Here is a 24,356-nt window from a genome sequence, read left to right on the forward strand (position 1 = left end):
GGTTTGTGGCTTGATTTTTGTGTGTGTTTGGGGTATTTGGGAGATTTTTCCTCTGTCTATCCATTTACAAGCAGCAGAGATAGGGCTTATTCCTCTGAATAACCCTTCTCTTCCCCATCTGGAGAGGAGGGGCCAAAAGGTAGAGAGAAATTTGAATGCTGTAGCTCAGATACATGTGTTACTACATAGCAACGCTTATGATTATTTTGACAGAGGCCATAAAATGGGGCTCTTCTAAAGACTCCCTCAGTTTCCACAAGCAGCTGCTGCCAGCTGAGGAATTTGGACTGAACTACATGTATTTCCCATCTGTGATCATCAGCGGCTACACTCCCAGTGGAGGCAGCCTCTCCAGCAGCTGCCTGAGCTGCCTTGTACATGCTCCAAGCCCAGCTCTGCTGCATCCTACTGACAGGCAGCAATCCTCCCAGGGGTGAATGACCTTAGCAATGCCCTGAGTGGACTCTGGGGCAAATGAGGCGAATGGCAAGTTTACAGGGTCAAGAATCTTAGTCACAGAAAAATAACAAGATACGAGGACTGCTTTCTGGAAGGATGGCAAGGAACTGCTTTGAATGCTTTGACTTAGAAAAGTTTGCTGACACTTTCCCAGGCTATGTGTTACACAATTTACAGGAAATTTGTTCTCTATTGTGTGGAATTTGCAAATAGGAATAATTTCATTATTTGCATCCTACCATCTCCATAAAGTAAGAAATCATTGTCTTTTCCTACAGAGAAGTATCCATAGCCTCCTTCTCTGTCTCGCTTTCAAATCAAAAGTTTGTTCTCCACCTTCTCCTGTGTTGCTATGAAATCAGTAAATATTTTTTTCTAAGAGGTGTAAAAATCCATTACTGAATGCATAAGACTTTTAAAATACAACTTAAAGGTGATTTACTATCACTTTTTTCCTGTTCAGCAGTCTTTAAGACTCATATTCCATTAAGATCCATTTTGTAGTTATTTTTATTACAGACTAATATTTTGTATATGTCTGACCCTTTCCATGGGAAAGAACAAGAAAACAAACTTCATTCCCTGCTGAGGTAGCCTCTCACGATGGTAGACCTACTGACCTCTTACTATGCTGGGGGTTTTTTCCCAAACATTACAACATTGCTTCCCAGAATAGACTGAGGAACACAAAAAAATAGAAACATATTCACACATTACAGTCAAATGCATTATTCTGCATTATGGTAGTACTAATAGTTATAAATGCTCTAGTAAATGTTTTAAAATGAATGCACTGCTTTAATTGCTCTTTTCCGTTTCAACCCACTCTGTGTAGTGAACACATATTTCAAAGTATAACAGATATTGCATACCACAGATGTTATGAATTATTTTTCAGTCCTACATTTTTCAGTCCTACATTTTTGGTACAGATAGATTCAGCATCCTGACTCCAAAAGTAATACTAAGAGTAATAATACATTCTTAAAGCTAAAATTCAAGCAACTTCTACTTCTGTGTTCTTTCTAACTGACTTTTAATTTTGATTCTCTCAAAGGAATATGCCTCCTCAAGAATCACTGGAGCATTTTAGAAAGACAGAAAAATAATCTGAAATAATATTGAGACTTCAGGGATTAAGACATTAGGTAAAATTAAAATAAAATATCATGAGTTTTCTGAACTCCTAGAATAATCAGCTTTACATTTCCTATTGTCACGGTTACAGACATAAAACATCCCGTCAGACAACAGCAACTGACCAGTGTGATTCATGCAATCTGCCAACACCATGTGCATAATGGCTTTACTCAAAGTGGATGCAACTTAGATGTACTGTCTGCGAGTACTGATGCATTAGGTGAAACATTTATTTTTTACAAATGTTTTACAGTTGTCATAAGAAAGATTCAGTGACTCAGAAAAGTGAGCATTATCTAAAAAATTATATTTTGAATGACCCTTGGCAGTAATATAATTTCATGTTTACCTGTTTTGCAGTTTAAATAAGCAACAGGCAGCAGATGACAATTTGAGGATAGCTTCCTCAGTCTTTGGGACTTACCAGAATTACTTTAAAGTGTCATTTGGGGGAGATCTCTGGTTTCAAGTAAACTTTCCCCTTCCTGTTCTGACCACATGGTCATTACATAGCCCTAGTTTTATTATAACCTGAGGGCAGAGATATGTTCATGGTTATTTCAGGTACTTCTAAACATAACATGGCCATTTTTCATAAAAGTTGTAGGATTACTGTCAACTTACTCTCATGCAAGCAAACAAAGGAGCTGCTGTGATCGTGTTGGGACACAGTGAATAACATTTAAATAAATTTGGGGAGGTAATTTCCTGAATGAACCAGGAAGTCTGCAAACTGCTAGTTCCCTCTTTCTACCATGTGATGTTGTATGTATCCTTTTAGCTCTTAGAAATTTTTGCTTTGTATCTCCTTTTATTTTCTTAGCCATTTAGTGATAGATCTTCACCAGGTCAACTACAGCTGTATCAATCATCCCCAGCCCACAGAACATGAACTCTCTGCCACAGTGTGAGTGAAAGAATAAAGAAGAGAATGTACATTTTGCCCCTCAACCCTAAAAAACAGTAAGATTTTAATTCAATCCTTTGCCTTTGCTCCTATATCTCTGAGGTAGAGATAGTCAGCAATGAGTTTGATTATTGCACCACTGCAAGCATTCTTCTTCTATGTCACCCTCAAATAAGAATTCATTGAGAACCTTTTTATTTTCTGAAGCCCACTCTGGAGCAGTAGAAGGGAAAACATGTACTCCAGCATAGCAACTGAAATTTTCTTAGGTTTTCACATTTTAGGTAGTAGAGGAGGTGCAAGCAGAAACTGGTTCTGGGATGTCCTATTGCACATTTCAGCTGTGTTAATATTGTATTACAGGACCAGACTGTTGCCTCATTTACACTTGCAAATGTTTTAAAAGCTGTAGCATTTCTATAAATAATCTGTCCCTTTGGGGTTTTTGCCATTAAATCCCTAAGACTGCCATGAAATCAGGTGGGCAGAAATGTTTCTTATTTTCACTGCTTTTTAAAGATATATTTATTGCATTCCTTTTCTCATTTAAATTAAAACTACAACCATCCTTTCTTCAACAGATTTTTGTAGTAACTGAAACCACTTCAAATATATCCCAGGAAACAAACACAAAAATAGTATGGGATGCTCTCCTGGGTACCCTCTCACTTGAGCATGCATGCAGAGAGCACAAAAATTTGTAAATTCTGTTTTTCACCATTTGTATTCCCATTGACTACATAAGAGGTTTGCAGTAGAGTTGCCCCTATAGCAAATGTAACCGCACTAAAATCAGGTTCATTTGCACAGAACTGTTTGAGTCTCATAATTGATACCATAAGTTGAAAACTGTGACCCAAACTCCCCCTTCTCAAAAAAAAACCATGCAGGCATGCTCCTTGTCTTAAGGCCCCTGTGTGCCTTGTTCACCGTTTCTCCCTCTTTCCTTGTAGAGAAGCCAATAAGCAAGTTCTATTCTTCTATTCAGACTGGAGAAGAGGAAACTAAGGAGAGACCTCATCACAGTCTGCAACTTCCTCGTGAGGGGAAGAGAAGGGGCAGGCATAGATCTCTTCTCTGTGGTGACCAGTGACAGAACTCAAGGGAATGTCCTGAAGGTCAGGGAAGGTTTAGGTTGGATATTAGGAAAAGATTCTTCATCCAGAAGGTGGTTGGGCACTGGAACAGGCTCCTCAGGGAAGTGGTCACAGCATGAAGCCTGATGGTGTTCAAGTGTTTGACAGCATTCAGAAGCTCGTGGTATGATTCTTGGGGTTGTCATGTGCAGGTCCAGGAGCTGGACTTTGATGATCCTGATAGGTGCCTTTCAACTCAGAATATTCTATGGTTCTGTGATGCTCCATCTATCTTCTTTTTTTTTATAGTATAAATACAGTCTATACTATAAATATTGTACAGACAATAATGCTCTGTGTGAATATATTAAATAAAATAAAGCTGAAGAGACCTAGCCTTCTGCAATTGTCAATATTTTTTTGTCAGGCGTGTAAAGCAGGAAGAATAAGTTTTAAAAAACGACAATGTATTTTGAAGAATATATTCTTTGATTTGAACCTTAGGAAATTATAAAAGTATATTCAGAAAAATATTTTTTTTTCCATAATCTGATTTTGGACCAGTTCCTTTTAATCCTATGACAGACCCAGGACATGAATAAAGCAAAATATAGACCAGTGAGTCCAAAGTCGATAAGGAGGGGACACACTCAAATCTGAGTTTGAGATGGGCGTTTTGAAAATGTTCTTAAAACCAGAATATTTTCAAAATACCATGGTAACCGGACCTTGTGAACAGAGTTTTCCTGAGGACCTGGAGGCTGATACCAGAAGTTTCTTGCTGTTATCATTGTTGGCCTCACATAGGACCTAAATTCCTAGATTTCCTCCCTGTTGGCAATGAGTTCTCAGTGAAGTTTGCGAAGGAGCTTTTGGGCTCTTTAGCTCTTCCTAAGACTTGGCTGGGAAGCTTCCACAGTTGAATAGCACAGGTTTTTGTTGTGAAAACACAGATATTTTTAAATAGTTTTATGTCTTACCAAGTAATATACCCCTCAAAGGTGTTAAGACCATAATACATATACTAGTCCACCGTATAAGTCACACCTACTAGTCCGTAACACCAGTTCGTGTGAAAAGTGATTATTTAGCATGTTTTAAGCATTGTAGTCACCTGCTATGACTTATAACTGACTCGTATTTTACTAGTTATCTATTAGCTATTTATTTGTACATTTGGAGATTTTAGAAACGAATGCTTGTCACAGAGCAAGACAGAAAACCATCACTTCTTGTATCATTTGGACTTAGCAACCCTTACTTCCATTCCTGCCACTAGGCTTTCTTAAATGGTATTTTCTAGTCTGAAGCAAGCAAACAAAACTAAAAAAAATACAAGGAAAAAAGAAGAAAACATACAGATCATGTCACTGATACCTTGGAGTAAGCAGTCAATAAGGAAGGGATATATTTAGAGTAGATTAATTTTAATCTAGAATCCTATTTATCATCTGGACCTGGAACATCAGTAATTCAGGTGGGAATGCAAAAAGGCCTGTCTTTTACTGTTATACTGGCTAAGGGTAATGGCTTTTTGTTAATACAAAGCAGACTACATACAGGCCAATTTTTTTTCTTGATAATTTTTTTTCCAATAATTTTTGTTTTCCAATTATTGGGCTCTTGATTTAATAATTTTTCAGAATGTACTGAATACAGGGCTTTAATCACGCTTTCTTAACTTCCAGGACATCCCCAAAATTGTATTGAAGCAGAATATATAAAAAAATTTTAATAATTAATGGAAAATTTATCACAAAACAATGCTGACAACATGAGTTTATTTTTCCATGCCTCAATTTTATCACACATAACTTTGTTAATCTGAAAGTAAGTTGCATATCCTTGAGTGGTCTTTTCTCTGTTTTGGCAGTTTGATTCTCCAAGAGTGATGTATCCTTTCTGTCACCGACATCCACCTTAGACACGATGAACTACTGCATGGGCAGCTGCCTAACTCACTCCACAGCTGTGAAAGGAACTCAGATGATTCTTTGAGTCCTAACATCACCTGAGATAGCTCCTATATTGAAGATAATACCTGTAATATTTCATATAGATCCTCCAGTCTGACTGCCAATGTGTTAAGAGCATTGAAATTCACCCAGTCAGCATGTGGAAAGCCCAATGAATTGTGCTTGATGATGGCCTAAGTTATGGTCAGCTAAAGAACGTTGTCCAAAAAGGCATTTAGTCTTCAGTTTTAAGGCCAGAGTATCATGATGTAGAGGCTATTCTCAGTATAAGTGACAATATAGGTTCACAGATTTCCTGGTTCCATTTTTAATAGTAATAATTTTGTTAAATGAACTAGTTTAATGAAACCAGGGAATCATGAGATTCTCAGCTTCTAATAAACATAAAAGGAGTAAGTCTCTAATCCTTATTGTTAGAAGAATAAAAAAATGCATAAAATATGAAAGAACTTGTCCTAAAGGCTCATCAATTGCAATGTAAATTAACTAAAACATTTTTCTTTAGAAATTACATTTGTTAATGTCTGACCATTTAAGAATCCATTCTTTCTCTTATTGCATGTTTAGAAACACAGAAGATTTTGAGCCAAACATTTAGCTTCAAAGATTCTGTTTTTGAAAGTCTGGTTAGCTTTCAAACAGTGGCAGGGATTCTAAAGCTGTGTACAGAATGAAAAGTAAGTCTATCTGTTTTGTTGAACTCATAAAATGACTAAGACTGATCACCACAGAATCACTGAATATTCTGAGCTGGAAGGGACCCATGAGGACGAAGACCACTCTTTAGTGAATGGCCCATGCGGGGACTGAACCCATCACCTTGGCACTATTAGCATTCCATTCTGACCAACTGAGTTAACCTCAGGGCTAAACAATGAGGTATGTAATATTTTTCTTTAAAAAGATGTTATGTTGAGTAGTTCAAATCCAGGTATATCACGAAGGAGATAATTTACTTTAAAATTAGAGGTGATGTTCTCACGTGGAGTCATGATCTGAAAATACATGTTCAGATATTTCTGGAAGATTATATACAATGAGATAAATAATCTTTAGTCAACAAATAAATTGTCATGTTACCATGTTTCAGTTATGAACAACCATCAGTTAATATATTGAGACACTCTGTGTATTAAGATAAACTGTCTCATATTACCAGATCCCTGGGATAATGCTTTACATATCTCTGAGCTTTTCACTTACTGATCTCAAAGTGCTGTTCAAACACGCACTCCAACACCCATGCTGAGGTCTCTTCTTTACAGCTGGAAAAACCTCACATTTCTGAGCTATGAGTAAAATTCCAATTTTAGTTGTATTACTGCTTGGACTTTGATTATTGATGTCTATCTCTTGCACACCTTCCAGAGACCACAATTCCTCCATGGATGCTCACTGCAATAGGGATGGAGGGACAGCCTTATGTCCTGTAAAGTCTCCAAGGAAGGCAATATCAATGCCTGTACAGAGACACTGCTTGCTTAGTAAGAGGCTGCCAGACTTATCTGAAGGTGAAATAAAGCTCTGGCCACCACCCCTGAATGTACTCATGATGCATTCTGCATCTGCTGCAGGGCTGACTAATCACATATGCGTCCTGCTGCCTACCAGGGCACTCTGGGTTGAACTTTAATTGAGACTCCCTTTGGGAGGATAAGACTTTAAATGAAACTATTAATCCTTGCTAGAGTTTTTATGAGGCATATTTGCCTGGGCAACTGCATATCTTCCTTCTACTTATTATTTTTAAACAGGAAGAGTGGGCTCCGACCAGCTATATCGGCTACTCCCTACCTATAGTGTGCACTAATAAGGAGTATGTTTGTGATTTCTATGGGAAGTCTGGCTACAGAATAGTAACCCTTCATACTGAGTTGTGATTAGAAAGTCTGCCTATTGCTCCCTTTTAGCAACAGGGGTCAGATTCAGAAAAGGCAGCACTTTTATAAAGATACCACAATGGCCTTCCTTGGTGAGATACTTGAGCCTGTTAACAAAGATAATACACCTCATGAAGGGTAGCTCTGCTCTTGATCCATCAGTAACCACAGTTCAGAGAGAATTCTTCTTCAGGATATGAGAAGGCAGAGTTCTCCTTCCTGCCAACTCAGCTCTTGGCTTGGAGACAAAATAAATTAATTTGTAGGTGTGTGCTTAGGAGGATGTGACTGAAGCTTAAAAGTATAGAATGCAAAAATTTAGCTGACAAGAGTGTAATTGGACCACTGGGTATTCTTTTCTTCACTGTTTTTATTGAACTTGGATTTTATTTTTTTGTTATTCCCACCCAGTGCTCATGAGAAAAAGCGAAAACTTGATCTCTGGACTCTGGATCCAATAGTTCTCCTGTGGTTTACTCACATAACTTTGTGTCAGATAGTTGTTTTTTCCTTATGAAGCAAGAGTTTACAAACAGCAAATGCCCCTTTGAGCACAAAAAGAAAGAGGCTGAGGAAGAGGAGCCCTCTCTATATGTTGCCCACTTTAGGGTCCTCCAGATGCCTCACTCATGGGCTCATGGCTGCAAAGAGCCCTCCCATGCCAGAGAGAGAATAGGAGAAAGTATCCTGATTCAGATTTCAACTTTTCTTTGTGGGACTTTATTTAGTAAGGTCTTAATATGTCCTGTGAGGAGTCTTATTACGGTCTGCAGTTTTTCTTCAATTAGTGCTCATGGGACTAGGCGACTAAATTTGATAATTTAGAGGAAGGGAGGTAGCTAATTTAGTTGGGTCGGAAGTGCCTAGAGCTGAAGGGAGAGTCAGACCAAGAGTAGTGGTTAATAGAGGGGTGGAACTGTCACTGCTGCTTTCATGGCTCCTGCATGTAAATTGCCCTCCTGATGGCTGCACCTCAAGCACCGTCCATCTCACAGCTCAGGAGCATGCTAGGACATGTCCACAGCTTACAGCAAAAGTTTGATCTCTCAGGGCCAGCAACTGGCTTTCCTCAAGTCAGTAGATAAATATGATTTTGTCTGGGCCTGAGTCACACAGAAGTGGATTCAAGGCCAGAAGAGAGAAGAGCGGAAGGCAGGTTTGCCTGTGAGCTGGCAGCACACACAGCTGTCCTGTCCCTGTTGCAGGGTGGCCATCAGACCTGTGCTCTCATGAGCCTCTCACTTGGGCCACCACCCAGTAGGGGCCGTGGTAGCCATGTGCTACAAGGATGGGTGAAACCTAATGCCAAGGCTGACATTGAATGGTTATTACTTCCTTGAGCTCTACCAGGAAAACATTATTTATTTATTTTTCAGGGCTGCGTATTTTGAGCCCAGGGAGATCTCTTTTCCTTTGTGTCCAAAGGGTGGACACTATCAGCCCAGTTGCTTCAAAAGCACAATTTTTTCATTGGACATTATATAGCATGTGGGTTTAAACCAAGCTCAAAATGTAACTCTTTCTTTTCACTCCACTTGAAATTATCTGGGAAACACAGACCTGGGGCCCTAATTGTGGTATTTCTGAGTCTCTGGGTCAATATGGGACTCTATTAACCCAAAGTATCTGTATACAGTGAACTGTAGTGCACCCTTTGTAAACCACGTGTGTATGAAGGAGAACTGAACAACCATGGGAGCAAATACAGCAGTAAAGGGTCTCTGTGTGAATATTTCTACTTTTTCACCAAGTGAAAGCTCCTTACGTTCTGGAGAATTGAAGCAGACTAGGAACAAGTTCCCAAAATAACTCAAATTCCATCAGTATTACCGAGTGTAACAATAATAAAACCTAAGACTTCCATGACGTGTGGGGCAATCTCCTCCCCATTACCCATTCTATGTTTGCTACTCTCTGGCATATAAATGGTAAAAAAAGAAAATATCTTTCAACAGGGACAGTACTGTGAAAACTTTATGAATGCATGGCTAGGTTAGCCTGCACTCATTTGTGCAACTTGGCTTGCATTGTTCACTGGGTCTTTGCCAAACATATCTGTTGCGTAATTATGTGGCTTGCTTTAATAAAGTCATAGAAGTTTCTAGGGGTGTAACCAAAGTTTCCCCCTCCTTCCTGTAATTATACAACACCCACCACAATGAAACACAGCTCCTAATTGGAAGATTTGTGCCATGATTTACAGTAATCATCAAAGCCAATGCTACAACATAGGAAAATAGCTATACATTTAAAGAGCTGAGGGAAGACTTAAAAATACCCAAATAGCCTCTTTAAAATCATGAGAAGTTATTTGTCTGTCCACTGAATAAATTCTCTAATTTCCTTGTGAGCAAAACCAACTTTAATTCATTTTCTGCACTGTGCACTGACTCAGTCTGAATAATACTGGTTTAAAACAAATTCAGCCTCACTGAAATCAGTTTCATTACTCGAGACTTCTGCATGGAAAAGTCAAATACAGTGATGGCAGACAAGGCTTCACATCCTGCTTCTCTGACTGCGCAGACAAGCCCTTGTACATGAGGCAGTAAGGGGAGCTTATGAAAAAGGTTCTCATGGTTTCAGCTTGTATAGTGTCTAATAAAGATATTTAATAAAGAACTCCAAAATGTGTTCATTGTTTTGGAGTGTTTCCAAGCTCTTTCCTCCAAAGAGCTGGTTGCAGGATGTATGATTCAGTTAGTTATTCCATGCTCATGTATTCCAATGGAAATGGGATGATTTCTATGTTGAGGTACTAGACAGAATGATTAAGGGTCCTGGAGCTTGGACCACACAATTTAGAACCTTTTAAAATGTTTCCATCCCCACATCTGACCTCACTGAATTTATTTAAGATGTATTTGAAGGAACAACTTTGAAAAGTTATTTTCTCTGCAAGAGAAATCTGTGGTCTTTCAAAGAACAAAAAAATTTATATATATAAATTCATATTAAAAAAATCAAACATTCTTCATGATCACAACAAATGTCTATCTTGTCAGGGGTTTATGGCCTACTTTGTACGGTAAATTCTAGTTAACTGTAGCTGTAACATATTTCTTTGGAAACAAAACCAGTTACAGGGTGGCAGTGCATAGCAGCCTCACCATCTCAGCAGCAAACTCAGTGACTAGAAAGTAAGTGTATAACCTGTGAAGATACTCTTTGGCTTACCTAGGTCAGAGCATTGCACCACACGAAGATGGCACTGGCAACGGAAAGGGCACACTGGTCCAAATCCAGAAATGACGGGATCATCCGTTGGAGGCATGTCGGCTGACCCTTCATCTTCCAGCATAAAGTCAAAGAGGCCCTGCTGGTGGAATGGCTTGGCCAAGCATGCTGGTAGTAGTAGGACGAAGAGGAGAGCCAGCCTCTTCATGGCTTAGTTCATCGACTCCCAGCAGAACCTAGGATTCAAAGCAGCAGATTAACAACAAAAGTAGAAGTTTCTCATAGCTGCAGAGTTCCTGCTGAAGGAGGTCCAGTGCATCCACCAATTGCATAACTGTTCCTTTCAGTACAAGAAAACTGAATTGTGAAAATAGGACAGTTATGTGATAGGACTCTGGTAACTTCTTGTCAATAGCCTTTTTTTTTTTTTTTTTTTTTTACAGAGCAGTTTGAAGGCAACTGTAAACACATCTGTTTGCATATTTAGAGCAATATTTATTAAGAACAGGCAGCACTGTCAACTTTGTTATGCAAAACAGTCAAAGCAATAAGCCACATTTTCCATGTGCCTGTTTTCAGCCAACGTAACAGTCTATTTGATTTCATTAGCATTTATTTCATAGCAATGGGTTTGTCCCCTGGGGACAATCCTGAGGTTCTCAAACTCACAGTAATTCAGTATTTCATGTCTTGAGAAATATTTTTTTTAAGTGCCAGCTTGGTGTGTGTTTTAAATTATAGCCTAGTAAAACTGACTGAGAAAGTGTAGGATCTAGTGATGGGGTGGAGGGAGAGGGGAAGATCTTTAGCTGTTTAAATGCACTATACTTCTTTCCCAGTTTATACAGCATAATAAATGTAATACAATGTTGCATTATATCAAATATCCTTGGCTTTCTTTCCAAATTTTTGACATGCATCCTGAAAATCCTCTGCTTTGCACTGCATAAGCATTCAAATTGTTGCTTGTAGTGTTGTGTGCATGCTTTCTAATGGGACTTCAGGATTTAATTCTGCAGACTTTCATGCTCCGGAGCAACACTACACAAGAAAAACTGCTTATACATGTTCTCAGGACCTAGGCCTAAATGCATTACAACATACTGTACATTGTGCTACCTGTGTTGTCTTGCACTAAGGCAAAATTACAAAATTGTTTGCAGGTTTTGTATCAAGGCTGTATAGATCAGCTAATTTTCTGAAAATTATTTTCTTTTTACTGTGTATTTTATATAAAGCAGCTTATATTTTACAAACCTTCATTGATCTAAAAGAACCCATAAAAAAGTAAAATTAAGAAATTCGCCTTCCAGTTGCCAAGTGACAGAAAGACTAACTTGTCATTTATATAGGAGCCTTTTCTTAAAATGGATGGCATAGTCCTGAATACAGATGTTGCTCTGTGTGATGAAAAATGTCCACTTGCTTCTTCATGTCCATGTCTTTTGAAATGCCCTGTCTGGATGCTAGCTGAGATTACTTCTTTTTCTAGCAGAAATAATCTGACAGTTACGGGCGTGGTATAGCATTTTACATTGGTGGAAAGATAAAAAAACTGTGGGAGAGGCAGAAGAGGAGGACTGTCTCCCTCCCTACATTGCCATATGGAACCTATCAGGTAGATGACTAACAAGAATAGGCAATGTTAGGCAAGAGTGGTTTACTGAAGCCTGTCTCTAAAATACTACCACCAGCTACTCTAACAGGAGTGGTTAGTGTAAAAACAATTAAAAAAAACCTAAATAAATAAATAAGTAAACCCCCACAGGACTGGAATTAGGTACAATTTATATTCTGTATCCTGCAGAAACCTTTAGGTCTGTTTCTTGAGAGGATGATAAGGTTACATTATGAGAGAGGCTACTGGTTTAAGATGATAGCTTACATTTCTGTGATTTACCTGACTGGAAGACAGGTATCCCAAAGACTCCCAAGTAACATCACATGGAGTAAACCGCTATTTATGTTGTCTCTTTAAGAGACATAGTTGTTTCCTTAGTTGGACATGAAAGTATTTCTATTCCTGGAACAGACATTTTACTGCAGGCACTGAGGGGTTTCACAGACCCCAACATCAACTAGAGAGTCAGTTTTTAGCATGTCCTGTCATCCAAGCTCAGTGCTGTGTAAACTCGTAGCTGACATGTAAACATGTAGCTGACATGGAGCAGGCTGTGTTCCTGTGTGGACCATCCCCCTGTGCTTCCTACTGTCCTGGCCCCCCATTGACACTGGGTCTGTGGTCTGTGACCCTTCCCCAACACCACCTCCACAGTGCAGGCAGAATACATGTGGACAAGTCAGGCTTTCACAGCAAAATGCTGTTAACGCATAGTGGTGAGATGTTACCAGGATTTAATCTAAAACAAAATTATTTAAATAATAATTATTATCTACAAATTATTATGAATTAACAATGCAATTTATTAGCAGTCTGAAAGGAGAAGACAAATTTGCTAAATAATCACCATTCATTGCAATAAGCTGCCTTGTGAAAATAATCAATAAAACTTTACCCCAGTAGAAATTATTTTTCAAAATGTACATTAACATCAATAAACTTTTGGAATGATACATGCTAATCCTGGAATGCCAGTGGCAGTCAGTACTTTTTCAAGACCTTCCTCAGCATTTTTTTTAATGTATTAATATGATTCTAAATTATTTTTAAATATTTAAAACTTCTTGTATTCCTTCTCGGGGTCACTGATAGGTACCGTCCATCCTAAGAATGCACTATCAGGATCTTATCCTGGAACTAAATTGCTACCACTCAAAAAAGCCCCAAGAAATGCAAAGGCACTTTGAAAGTCTTCACACTTTGCTTCTTATTCACATTAATATTGATGACTTCATATATCTCAGTTAAACCCTGTAGTAGGCCTTTTCATTTGGTCCCTTTTTTTTAAAAACTACAATAAAATTAGAAAGAATTGACTATAAAGTAAAACTTTAGGACAACAAAGGAAACCAAGTACATAATCTGAGGACACAGAAGAGAAAATAGCAAACACAAGCCACATATTAATCAGGATATAGAAATATAAATGGGTCCGCATGTTTTCAGTCAAATATGTATTCATCCTGCAAGACACATGTATCTGTTCCTATTGTTTGCATGTGTAAGTGAACACAAACAAAGAAAAAGATATATACATACAAAACTGTACTTTCAAGAAATGTTTACATTTCACTTACAAAAAACAAAATAAAGAGGGCAAAAATCTAAATTCTTAAAGTTCTGTGACACAATATTTATGTCTGCAGGACATAACTGTTTAAATTTGCTTTAGTTATCTGTTTACAATGAGGAAGACATTTCCACAAACAGAGGAAGCTATACCATAGGCTTGGCCACATTTCGGTTTAAAATACCCCTGGAAGTGTGCTTCATGAGTTCACGTCACCACTGTATTGGTGGTCTTCATGTCAGTTTACCTTAATATTAAGGTTTAAATTAGTTCCCCTATTGTCAGAAGTCTCTCAAAATTCCACAAAAGACAAGTTAAACAATGTGTGCATTTTCAAAAAAATCCCCTCAGTTTTATGTTTTACCCATTTTATGCAATCAAGTCTAGATGTGGAAACATAGGAGTTGGAACTCTTAAAGAGATTAAAATTCTGTTAACAGAAGTTTCAACTCCAGGAATTTTCTTTCTTACTATTTCATTCATAAGAACCTTCTTTAAATGTGTTTCCCTTGTTTGTACCCTGTAACGTAGCACTTTCTAACATTTTAAAGGCATATAATGAGCCCGTTTAACTAACTGCTACATATTTTCTTTCTCTGAAATTGAAATTATATTCATCAGTGTCTGGAATATATATGAAGAAACCGAAATGAAAAAGAAATCACAGAGTGCAGTTTAAAACAGAAATGTAAGCACACACGCATTTTTTACACTCTCTACATCACCGATTCTAAACACTGGATTGCAGAGAGAGAATATATTGCTGCAAAAGTTTACAGTAATGAAAAAGAAAGGGCTATAGCAGTGCTTATACAAATCAAAACAAGAGACAGAACAGTCAAATAAACAGTATGAAATCTGCACAGTCCTTGAGAATGCATTCTTGTGTTTTCAAGAAACAAAAGTGCTGGATAGAAAACTTAACATTGCAAAACATTTAGTAGGATTTTTAGCTTGGTTATCTTAAAATTCAAGTAGTTCTTGCCGTAAACTTGTCTGAAGTTTTATTAGTGCAGCATAGTTCAGGAGAATTACTAAAAACCATACCTTTTAATCCAGGGATTTGCAACAGGAGCTCTCAAAGCTGAGATGTAATTAAACTAAATATTCAACCCAGGAAAAAGCTTTGCAGGTGTGGAAAGGAGGAGGGGGTAAATTCAGCTCAGTGACTGTCACTTGGTGGAAAACCCTCCTGCTTCTATTCCATAGCAGAGTTAAAAAATAAGGTTTCTCTCAATGAACACAATCCAGGCTGACACCCACATTAGATCATATGGTAATGATATGTCTCCTGTATTGTAGCCAGAAACTTTATCAGCTCTTTTGCTTTCTTTTCCTTCTTTTTCTTTTTCATTCCCTTTATTTCTCTCTCAACTGTTTACAGTCCCAAACTCCTTGTACATTATAAGACAGATTCTTAGCTGTAATTCATCTTACTTATTTTAGTTAAATCCCTACAACATATATGTAGGAAATTCTTGGTTTTAACTATGGGTTTTTTCATAAAAAAAAAACGTTTGGCTGTTCCTCTTGTTTATAGTATTTTTAAGTCAAAGAAATTATATAAAATTAATCTTAGAGTTAGGCAAAGTGGAGATTATTATCAGGAAAAAAAAGAGTTAGTTTTAAGTAAAACTACTTAAACAGACATCAACCCTCCTTTGCTTATGCTATAATCACTGTCAAACCAAGTAGTATATAGTTTAATCCACTATTATCTTGTTTAATAATAGAGTTTGTGTGTATTTTTTCAAAATACAGCATGTTTTTGAGATATATGAAAATCATGTTTTCATTAGTAAAACGATTCTAACTTTTGTGGTTAGAACTGCTTTATATAAACTTTGCTTCTTTTTTTTTTTTTTCTTCTTGACTGCCTTCTCACCAGGACAGCAAAGCAGAGAGGAAATTAGCTTTAACTGTTTGGGTTTGGGTGGGGTTTTTTTGTTAGTTTTTTTTTTTTGGTTGGGGTTCTTTTGGGGGGGGGGAGGGGGGTTGAGTGGTTTTTTTCGTTGTTATTTGGGGGTTTTAAGAGACAGAGGAGATTTTTTTTTTAAAACATGAAAGGAAAAATATATCTGACTCATTGTTCAGCTTTATATTTTATTTTAGTAATTTCTGGTTTTATGCAAATGTCAGTGGAAGCTAAAATGCAATTTCTTTATTCCTGCACAATTTTAAAAATCTAGCAAACTGAAAGAAGAGCAAATCCAATAATTACTATTTATTTAGTAATCCAAACACATTGTGAACACGTGTAGTTTCCCTGTGCTGTTGGCTGTCCTATCTAAATACTGAAGGCTTGTGTCTCTGTGTTTTGACTTGTATCCTTTTATTTCTGCCCCTAGGCTAAGACCAGGTGCAAATCTGAAATTAAAGCCTGTAAATGTGAAATGATGTTTAAAAGAAGTCAAAATTTTTAGACACAACAGACTCTTGAAATTTTAGCTGTCCTCTTCATTTAAGTTCAAGAGTCCTTGCAAGAGTTTTTAATTGTTCGCCTTTGGTAGAAAAAAACCATGGTAGAATAATTGACTGTTAGTTTTGGTCTGTGTAGAACAAAGGTGTAATCAGACACCTTACATTACAGTTTCTTTATGTAGCTCACTCTAAAAGTTAAGAATTGTTTATTCAACCCTAGTCCTTAAGCTAGCGTCTTTTCCCTGTTCTTCACTGGGTTCAAACTGCTAATGGGTTTTGTTGTGACATTTTTCTACATATGATTAGTGGTGTTCCAAGCTTTCATGCTTACAACAAAGCCTTATCTTTGTCCAGAAGTGTCGCCATGAGGCTTGATGAAATCTTGGCTGCATCTTAGTAATGTCAGTTATTTGAACCTTGGTCACCAGCTGCATCTGGTGTTTAAAAACATTTCAAAGCAAGATTTTGATGAGGAACAGGTCAGGGTAAACTCGTTGTCGGTTTGCTTCACAAAACCCATTCATATCCTTTCCCAGCAAAATTTAATACATTTGTTCTGATATCTGTTACAGGATTGAAAGGTGCTGTAATTTAAATAACTTAGTAATTTCTTTGGAGGCAAAGGATGATTGGACAGCCATCTCTCCTTCTTTTTGTTTTAGGCTTTAGGGAGAGTTAAACTAAAATATGAAGATAAAGGTGGAGCACAGGGAGCCTGCTGAGTGGACTGGGGGTCCATTCCAAGAAGCTTAGAGGGGAAAAGATGTTACTCCATTTAGGAATTATGAAAACAACTATGCTACCTGTAGATACCCAGAGGTAGAAGGGGTATGTTTTAGGTGTCCAAACCCTCCTGAAATGGTAGGTGGAGTATGTGGAGGATGGAGAAACTGAGTGGGAGAAGACTTAGAAGATTGAATATTGGTGCAGAGCCCTATTAATTGTTTTAACTTAAGGAATCAAAGAATTGTTTAGGTTGGAGAAGACCTCGAAGACCATTGAGTCCAACCTCTGATCCATTACCCCTTTATCAATTAGACCATGGCACTAAGGGCCATGTCTAGTCTTTTCTTGAAAACCTCCAGGGATGGTGACTCCACCACCCCTCGGGCAATCTCTTCCAATGCTTAACAACCCTTTCCATGAAGAAATGCCTCCTGATATCCAGCCTGAACCTCCCCTGATGCAGCTTGAGGCTATGTACTCTCCTGTCACTAGTTGCTTGAGAAAAGAGGCCAACACCCACCCTGCTGCAACCTCCTTTCAGGTACTTGTAGTGAGTGTTAAGGTCTTCCTTGAGCCTCTTTTTCTCCAGGCTAAACACCCCCAGCTCCCTCAGCTGCTCTTCACAGGACTTACTCTCTAGACCCTTCACCAGCTTTGCCCTTATCTGGATATACAATATTTGTGTGCCTTTATGGGAACGTGGGATCATTTCTGATACAAGTATTCTTTCAACCTCACTCTTTTCCCCTTGCTATGTCACTCAAAAGACGAACAACCTTAAAAAAGCCAAACAACCAAAGAACAATATTAAGTCATTATATAATTTTATGGCGCACGACCATACAGATGGCCTAGCATCAATAAGCCATCCTTCCCAGTCTGACCTACTTTGACTATTGCTTAGTCAGTATAAAAAATCATTATTAGAACAGTCTTGGTTTCTATGTGATTTTATTACTCCAGTTTAACAAAGTTTTAGGGCTACATGCTGCTCTAAATACTGATTCCCAGAAAGTCACAGGCAACTGCATGTAAATGTTATTTATATAACAATCTTTTTATTAAATTTTGATGGATAGCATCTGCTTCATTTGCTCTTAGATTGCTTTGTGGGTCTTTCGAAGGGAAGTGATGGGAAAGAAGGCAGGAAGCCTGCTTGCTGTTGACTGCTCCACTTGGGTCCAGTGGAGGTCTTTTCAGGAAAGAGATGAACACTGCCCTGTAAGGAGCAAACATACCCTGGGGAAATTGCTCCCAGAGCATGGGGCTGGACTGGGAGAGAGGCACATCCAACAGGCACCCAGTGCTGTGAGAACGGGTTGCAGACTCCTCAGAAGAACTGACACAAATTCCACCCTGGGGGTGGAAAGAAGGGCTTTTATTTAGGTAGTCTGGGAAAAAAAATGGGTAGCATTTATTGCAATGCAGAGAGCTACCGGAATAAAACCAAAGAAGGAGGACAGGATCTGTTCTGCAGGAACATGGTGTCCCAGAGATTCAAGTTCTTTCTCATTCTAAGTTTTCACTACAGAAAAAGGCACTTTTCTTGGGCTGCCTTTTAGTAGATCCCAGCTTTGATGATCAAAAACTTCTTAACATTGTTGTGATTGTTGTGGTAAAGAAGGGCAGGCAAGTCTGCCTCAAAGTCTTTGTGAGCCAGCTAGGTAAGTGCCTATCCTATCAGGAAGGAATGAAATAGATCCCCTGCTTGGCTACCTCTCAGGGATCCTCTCCACATCCTCAGTATCTCATACCCGGGCTTTACCAGCTCCCTAACGTGGCATCCTCCACATTCTCTAGATACTGTTGCCTGTCTCTTCTTTCTACATTGGGCATAATAATTTCTTCCAATTAACTGTAGTAAACAGTTCTTTACCATAGCAATGGAGTTTCTCTACTAAAAATGTGAGTAAATATTCACCCCAGCTTAGTAAACATTGATTCAGGTAAATATTGACCCAGGTACAACCTAACAAGGTAGTTAAAGAGACAGAAATGTAATTTCTGGTCATTCTGAGTATGAAAGTTTCCTTCAGTGCTCTGTGACCTCAGAAATGATCATCCTGAGCTTCTTCACATTTCTACAGATCAAAAGGACCAACGTGTCAGATTTTTGAATGTGTGCTGCAAGTACCATTTTTTTAATGCAGCTGTGAAAAGCAGTTCCTGTGTAATAGTTTGAACAAAATACAGACAAACTTCAAAAGAGAGAGCTCTCTCTTTGGAGGAATAATCTCTTTCATTACTGTCTGTCTTCCCATCTCTGCCTTTCCCACTCTGCAAGAGCATGTGCTGTTTACCCCTCATGATCAACTCTCTGCTCTCTCCTCAAGGTAGTCTGTGGCATCTGCAGATCACTCTAGGAAATAAATTCAAAAGTTCCCCTGCTGAAGCATCTGACATGTTCATATTCTTTACTTCAGTCTCTTTTCTTTGGAAAGCCAACCTGTTCCTGTACTTGACACCTGCTTTCCTTTCCACTGCCATTTCTTTTCTCTCTCAAATCAAATCATATTGTCAAGATGTATCTAGCAGCTGCAGGAATTAACCACATATCCATGTAGCCTTACTACTCACTATGACTTCAACTGCTCTGAACTTAACTTCCACCCTTGAGGAGGAAGCCTTTCCTAACTATTCCTCATGTCTCTGTAGTGTAAATGTACGTTTTGAGATCATTGTTACCTCTCTTCCTCAAATATGCAGCAAATAGGTAAAATAGACTTTGTATGAATCATTCCAGCTCCTAGCCCATCTAGAAAAAAAGAATGAGAGGAAAGTAAAAGTAATTGTGGACCAAAGACCCCAGAATCTCACTTTGACTTTACCTCTTCACCTTTAATTAACGGTGAAGAAAACATAGGCAAAAACTTTTGCTATCACACACCTTTGTATCCGTTCTTGGATGCTCCATTTTCTGTTCTTCAGTAATAGACAGCATAGAATTTTGCTCCTCCCTGGCTTCTGCGCAAGTGTCAGCAGCCTCCTGTCCTCCAGAAATCTCTTATAGGAAGGAAAGCATATGCTGGTAGACACCCCTCAGAAAAGGTTCCAGGAGGCTACAGGTCCCCATGGAAGACACTTTCCCAGGAAAGAGTGTCACTCTGGGAGCATGGACTGTGAAAGAGGGAGTGATGACTGGGGAGGATAGAGGATTAATTTAGGTAAGAGGAGATTAATCTTCTTCAAGTGAGCAGCTGTTTTATCAGATTTTGGCTTTTCTCTGTATCTCACAGTATCTTGAGTTGGAGTCAACTATTTTCAAGGTTCGAATGAAAAATCTAAACCTTAATTCTCATTTCAATGGCCCCTAGATCATGCTCTGGACAAGCCTCATCATCCCAGCTGGATTACACAATGCCCTAGAAAAGTATGATGGTAATTCATGCAAATGTTGGAACTGTATTCCTTGCACATCCTCTTTTAATCATGGGTTATGAACCAGCATTCAAAATGAGACACATCCTATGCAGCTCTGAACAGCCTATTCCCAGATTATGAAAAACATGTGAACAGCCAAGTCATCCTGGATTTCCCATTTAGTCATCACAGAGAATAAGTTTGTTCAGGGGGAGCTGGTGACTGTGTTACAAGGAAAGTCCTGAAAACAGGAGTAAAATAGGAAAAAAGGACATTTACACAAGGTTTTGTGCCTTTTTCTCTGTATCAAAGTGCTCATTTTTGTATGTTGGCAATCTGCTGAGGAAATAAAAATTTCTGACTTCATCTAAATATACAACATGATGACTTTGAAGACACAAGCAATAGCAGAGTTTTTATAAACTCTGTGTCCTCACTATAGAGGAAAGAAGAGTGAAATGGAAGTTTATAAAAAAGGGCAGTCAAAGATTTTAAAGTGATTTTCACACTATAATGGCTAAAAAAAAAATAAAATATTGGATTCTTTGGAAACAGTCTCCAAAACATCCATTGGATTTCATTAAGCAATTGAAGAGTCATTCACTTTAACTTGCCATTAACCAAATATGAGTTTTTCTTTGACTACTATTTAAAGTACTTATATTCTACTTTTATTCTTATAAATAAACTTTTCAAAAGATTGCTCTGACCAAATAATTTCACTGATGTTCCTCAACAGAAATTTTCCATAGTCAATCTGGATAAAACATAGTGAGGTTTTCTAAACAAAATAGAGTTTAATTCTACATGTAAAAACTTCTAACGTGATGGCAATTCCTTCAGCTACCAAAATACAGTGAAATGTTTATTGACAGTCAGAAAACAATTAAGGCTATCCTCTTTTGACATTATTCATTGTTTTATTTCCTTCTTTGTAATTTGTTTCTCAGTTACTTTCTGAAACATTGTTTTCCAAAAAGACCAGTTACATTTTAATTTAGAGGATAACATATATTCATTGTGTTTCAACTGAATAGAAGTTAAACTACTGTTTGTATTCTTAATATTTTTGGGTGGTACTTATTTATCTCACTTTTGGGTTTTTGGTTGGGGTTTTTTTCAGATCTGTGTATGTAATAGATGACTTTATGAGCATGCGGGGACACAACTCCAGACTACATAAGTCATACCATCTTATTGAAATTGCAGTATCCTGTGATTTATGCCATTTTTGAACTTAGTCACTGATTTTATTTACTCAGAGGAACCCAAATCCTTAGAAATCTAAGTCAAGATTCGTAAAAGTGACTAATGGTTTTCCAAAATATCTCAGATAGATTTGGTTTTCAAAGAGACTTCCAAAAAGCAATTTTTGAAAATCAGGTCTTGCATAATGCACTGGAGAATGTACACAGAAAACAGACAGGCAACTGCACTATCTAAGAGCTTTTGGGAAGATCAGTGTATTGTAGCAGTTGGAAACTACAACTAAATTTAAGGATTGACTTATTCTGGTTTACATGTAAAAGTTAAATAGGATGTTTCAAAATGAATGTATCAGCTTTTCATAGCAAGACAGAAAGCTTGCCTCTGAAGAAGCCATACATGTGCCTGCAAGTAGAAATCTTTTCAGAGACTGTTCTTCACTTATAAAACCAAACTCACTCCAAATTGGTCTTGAAACTTGGAGGGGTTAGAACAGCTGGTTCTCATCATGCTGTTAAGGGCCTTCCTCTGTGTTCGTGCACACTATGTCTCCAAACAGTTTGAATCAGCTTCACAAGAGGAATTACCTATATTTAAGTCACAATTAGAAAATTCATCTCTCTGAGGAGTTTACACTGTATCTAACCCACTCACAGCCTGCAGTGCCATTTTAGTGTCAATTTAAAATGTGAAACAGTTGATAAAAAAAACAATAGAATTAGGTTACAAAAAATAAACAATTATTATTCAAATTATTGGATAGAAGAGAGAAAAACATGTTTTAAAATACATCCAAGAAAATGCTAGAAACTTGTAAACTCTGTAGAACATTTCAGGCCTCACAAAATCCTTACTTTTGTGGCTTTATTTTGTTTGGTTCTTTTTGGGGTTGGGGATTTTTTTTTCACATGTCCCACTAATTTAGCTTATATTTTAGCCTAAAGGACACCTGCTATTTAGTGTGAAATGCCTATCTAATTTGTCAAGTGCACATGCAGGATGAAAGCATATATGCTTTAGAAAGAGTACATTTTGCAACCTCTCTTCTTTTCCCATGTCCCAAAGCATGTTGCATTCCCCTGCTCTAACAGAATAAACCTTTGAGTTACAGACTACAGCAGGCTTGCAGGGACAAGCTAGGGTTCCTTAGGGTTGGGATTACTTTAATATATTTTTATTTTGTTTTGTGGCCTTGAAGTGCTAAATGTGAAGTCATCTGAAGTTTGCTATAACCATTACCAGGACATGTAAGAGGAGATGGCATTGCTGGACTGAGAGGCTCAATGACCTGACCAGTCTGAAGAGCTCAAATAGTCACCCATAATGACAACAAAACATGTTTTTCTGTGTGCAGATCTCTATTCACCTCTTGTCAGCACTTTTCATAGCTTCATTTCTGCGTACGTTCTCACCCTTGTCCATAAACGTTATCGGTCAGCCATTTTATATTCATTTAGTACAAAGTTATGGACCTGCCACCATCGACTGAAATTCTCCCTTTCTTTCCTGCAAGTGTCCCCACAACTTCTCAGGTTTTTTGTTTATTGAGACAGTTTGGTGCTATTCTTCAAAGCAAGTAGCTTCTTTGTATAGTTTCTCTTTCAAATAGTGAATTGATCACTTAGTACAGTATGTTTCAGATTAAAGGAGAACAATATTGGTGATGCTAAAAAAATATGAAATGTAATTGCCAAAAACTCTGGAGAAGGCAAAATGGGTTTTGTAGTTCTTAAAAGTATTCTTTGAATCTCAAAAGAAGGTTTGGCTTGTGAGATTATTAATTTTTATGGATTTTCTTACATATATATACCTCAGTATAATTTTTTTTTTTTAAGAAAAAACATAATATGGCCTTCCTTTTATAATAAAAGATGGGTGGCTGTAGAAGATGAAATTTTACATTGTCATATTACGGGTCTGAAGTTAAAAAAAAAAAATCAGATGTCTTTCATCAAGGAAAAACAGAGTCAAACTACAGCTTTATAATGAAAGTTTGCACAATATCTACCAGTCTGAGAATTCCTGGGCCTATTCAACAAAATGTGGATTTTACCTTTACATACTCCAGTTTTTCACCAAAACATGTATAAATATATATTTTCATCCTGGCTGGTGAAGAACCACTTAGTCCATCTTCCTTCTGTGAGGTGGTATCAAGTAGAACACCTCTCAGATACACTGACTCTACCCCAAGGCTGTATCTGTTCCCTGTGCTCAGGCAGGTGCAGGAGGGCTCTGCTCCCCAGCACTGGATCCAGTTACTCAGTTCTAGTGATGGTTATTAAACCTTTCTCAGTATCAAACACGAGTCTCTGTTGCAAATTAAGCCAATTACACTTTGTTCTACTTCTTGTGAGACAACTGATGACAGTCTTTTTCATAGCAACTTTTTGTATGCTTGAAGTGCCATCATTTCCTTCCTGTTCTCCAAACTATTAATCCTCTATTTTGCTTGTTACACTTTTTATTCAAATACTCTGATGATTCATTTATTAATTTATTTATGACCTTTAAGGCCCTTTCCAATCCAAACCATTAATGATTCTCCAACAGATTCTCTTAATTAAATCCTAAAATGAGTTCCCTAACTCTTTATATGAATTTCATCAGAGCATAAAAGAGTGGAGCAATCATCCTCTATGCCTTGCCTTCTACTCTAGAAAGTCTTGTGCTTTTATCTCTGTGGAGATATTTCTTGACAGTAAAGAATTTTCAAAAGCATTGACTCTTGCTCTAGTTACATTTTCCTTGAAAGTAATTAAATTTCTTCTTAACCTTAACAAAATTAAACGAAAACTTTGTTTTGCACAAAAAGACACTTTTTTTGAAATGAATCT

At 37.7% G+C, this 24,356-nt stretch overlaps 1 protein-coding gene across 1 annotated transcript in view; it reads right to left on the minus strand.

The window, feature by feature from the left end:
• DCN (decorin) overlaps positions 1 to 15,056 on the minus strand; it is a 36,968-nt gene extending 21,912 nt beyond the window's left edge. The window contains exons 1-2 of the mRNA XM_032688340.1: positions 14,854 to 15,056; positions 10,616 to 10,851 (exon numbers count right to left, since the gene is read on the minus strand). Coding sequence (XP_032544231.1) covers positions 10,616 to 10,823 — 208 coding nt within the window. The 5' untranslated portion in view covers positions 10,824 to 10,851; positions 14,854 to 15,056. The remainder of the gene's footprint in view (positions 1 to 10,615; positions 10,852 to 14,853) is intronic.
• Between the last annotated feature and the right edge of the window lie 9,300 nt (positions 15,057 to 24,356).

The sequence above is a fragment of the Chiroxiphia lanceolata genome, chromosome 5 (genome assembly GCF_009829145.1).
Source record: "Chiroxiphia lanceolata isolate bChiLan1 chromosome 5, bChiLan1.pri, whole genome shotgun sequence".
NCBI lineage: Eukaryota > Metazoa > Chordata > Aves > Passeriformes > Pipridae > Chiroxiphia > Chiroxiphia lanceolata.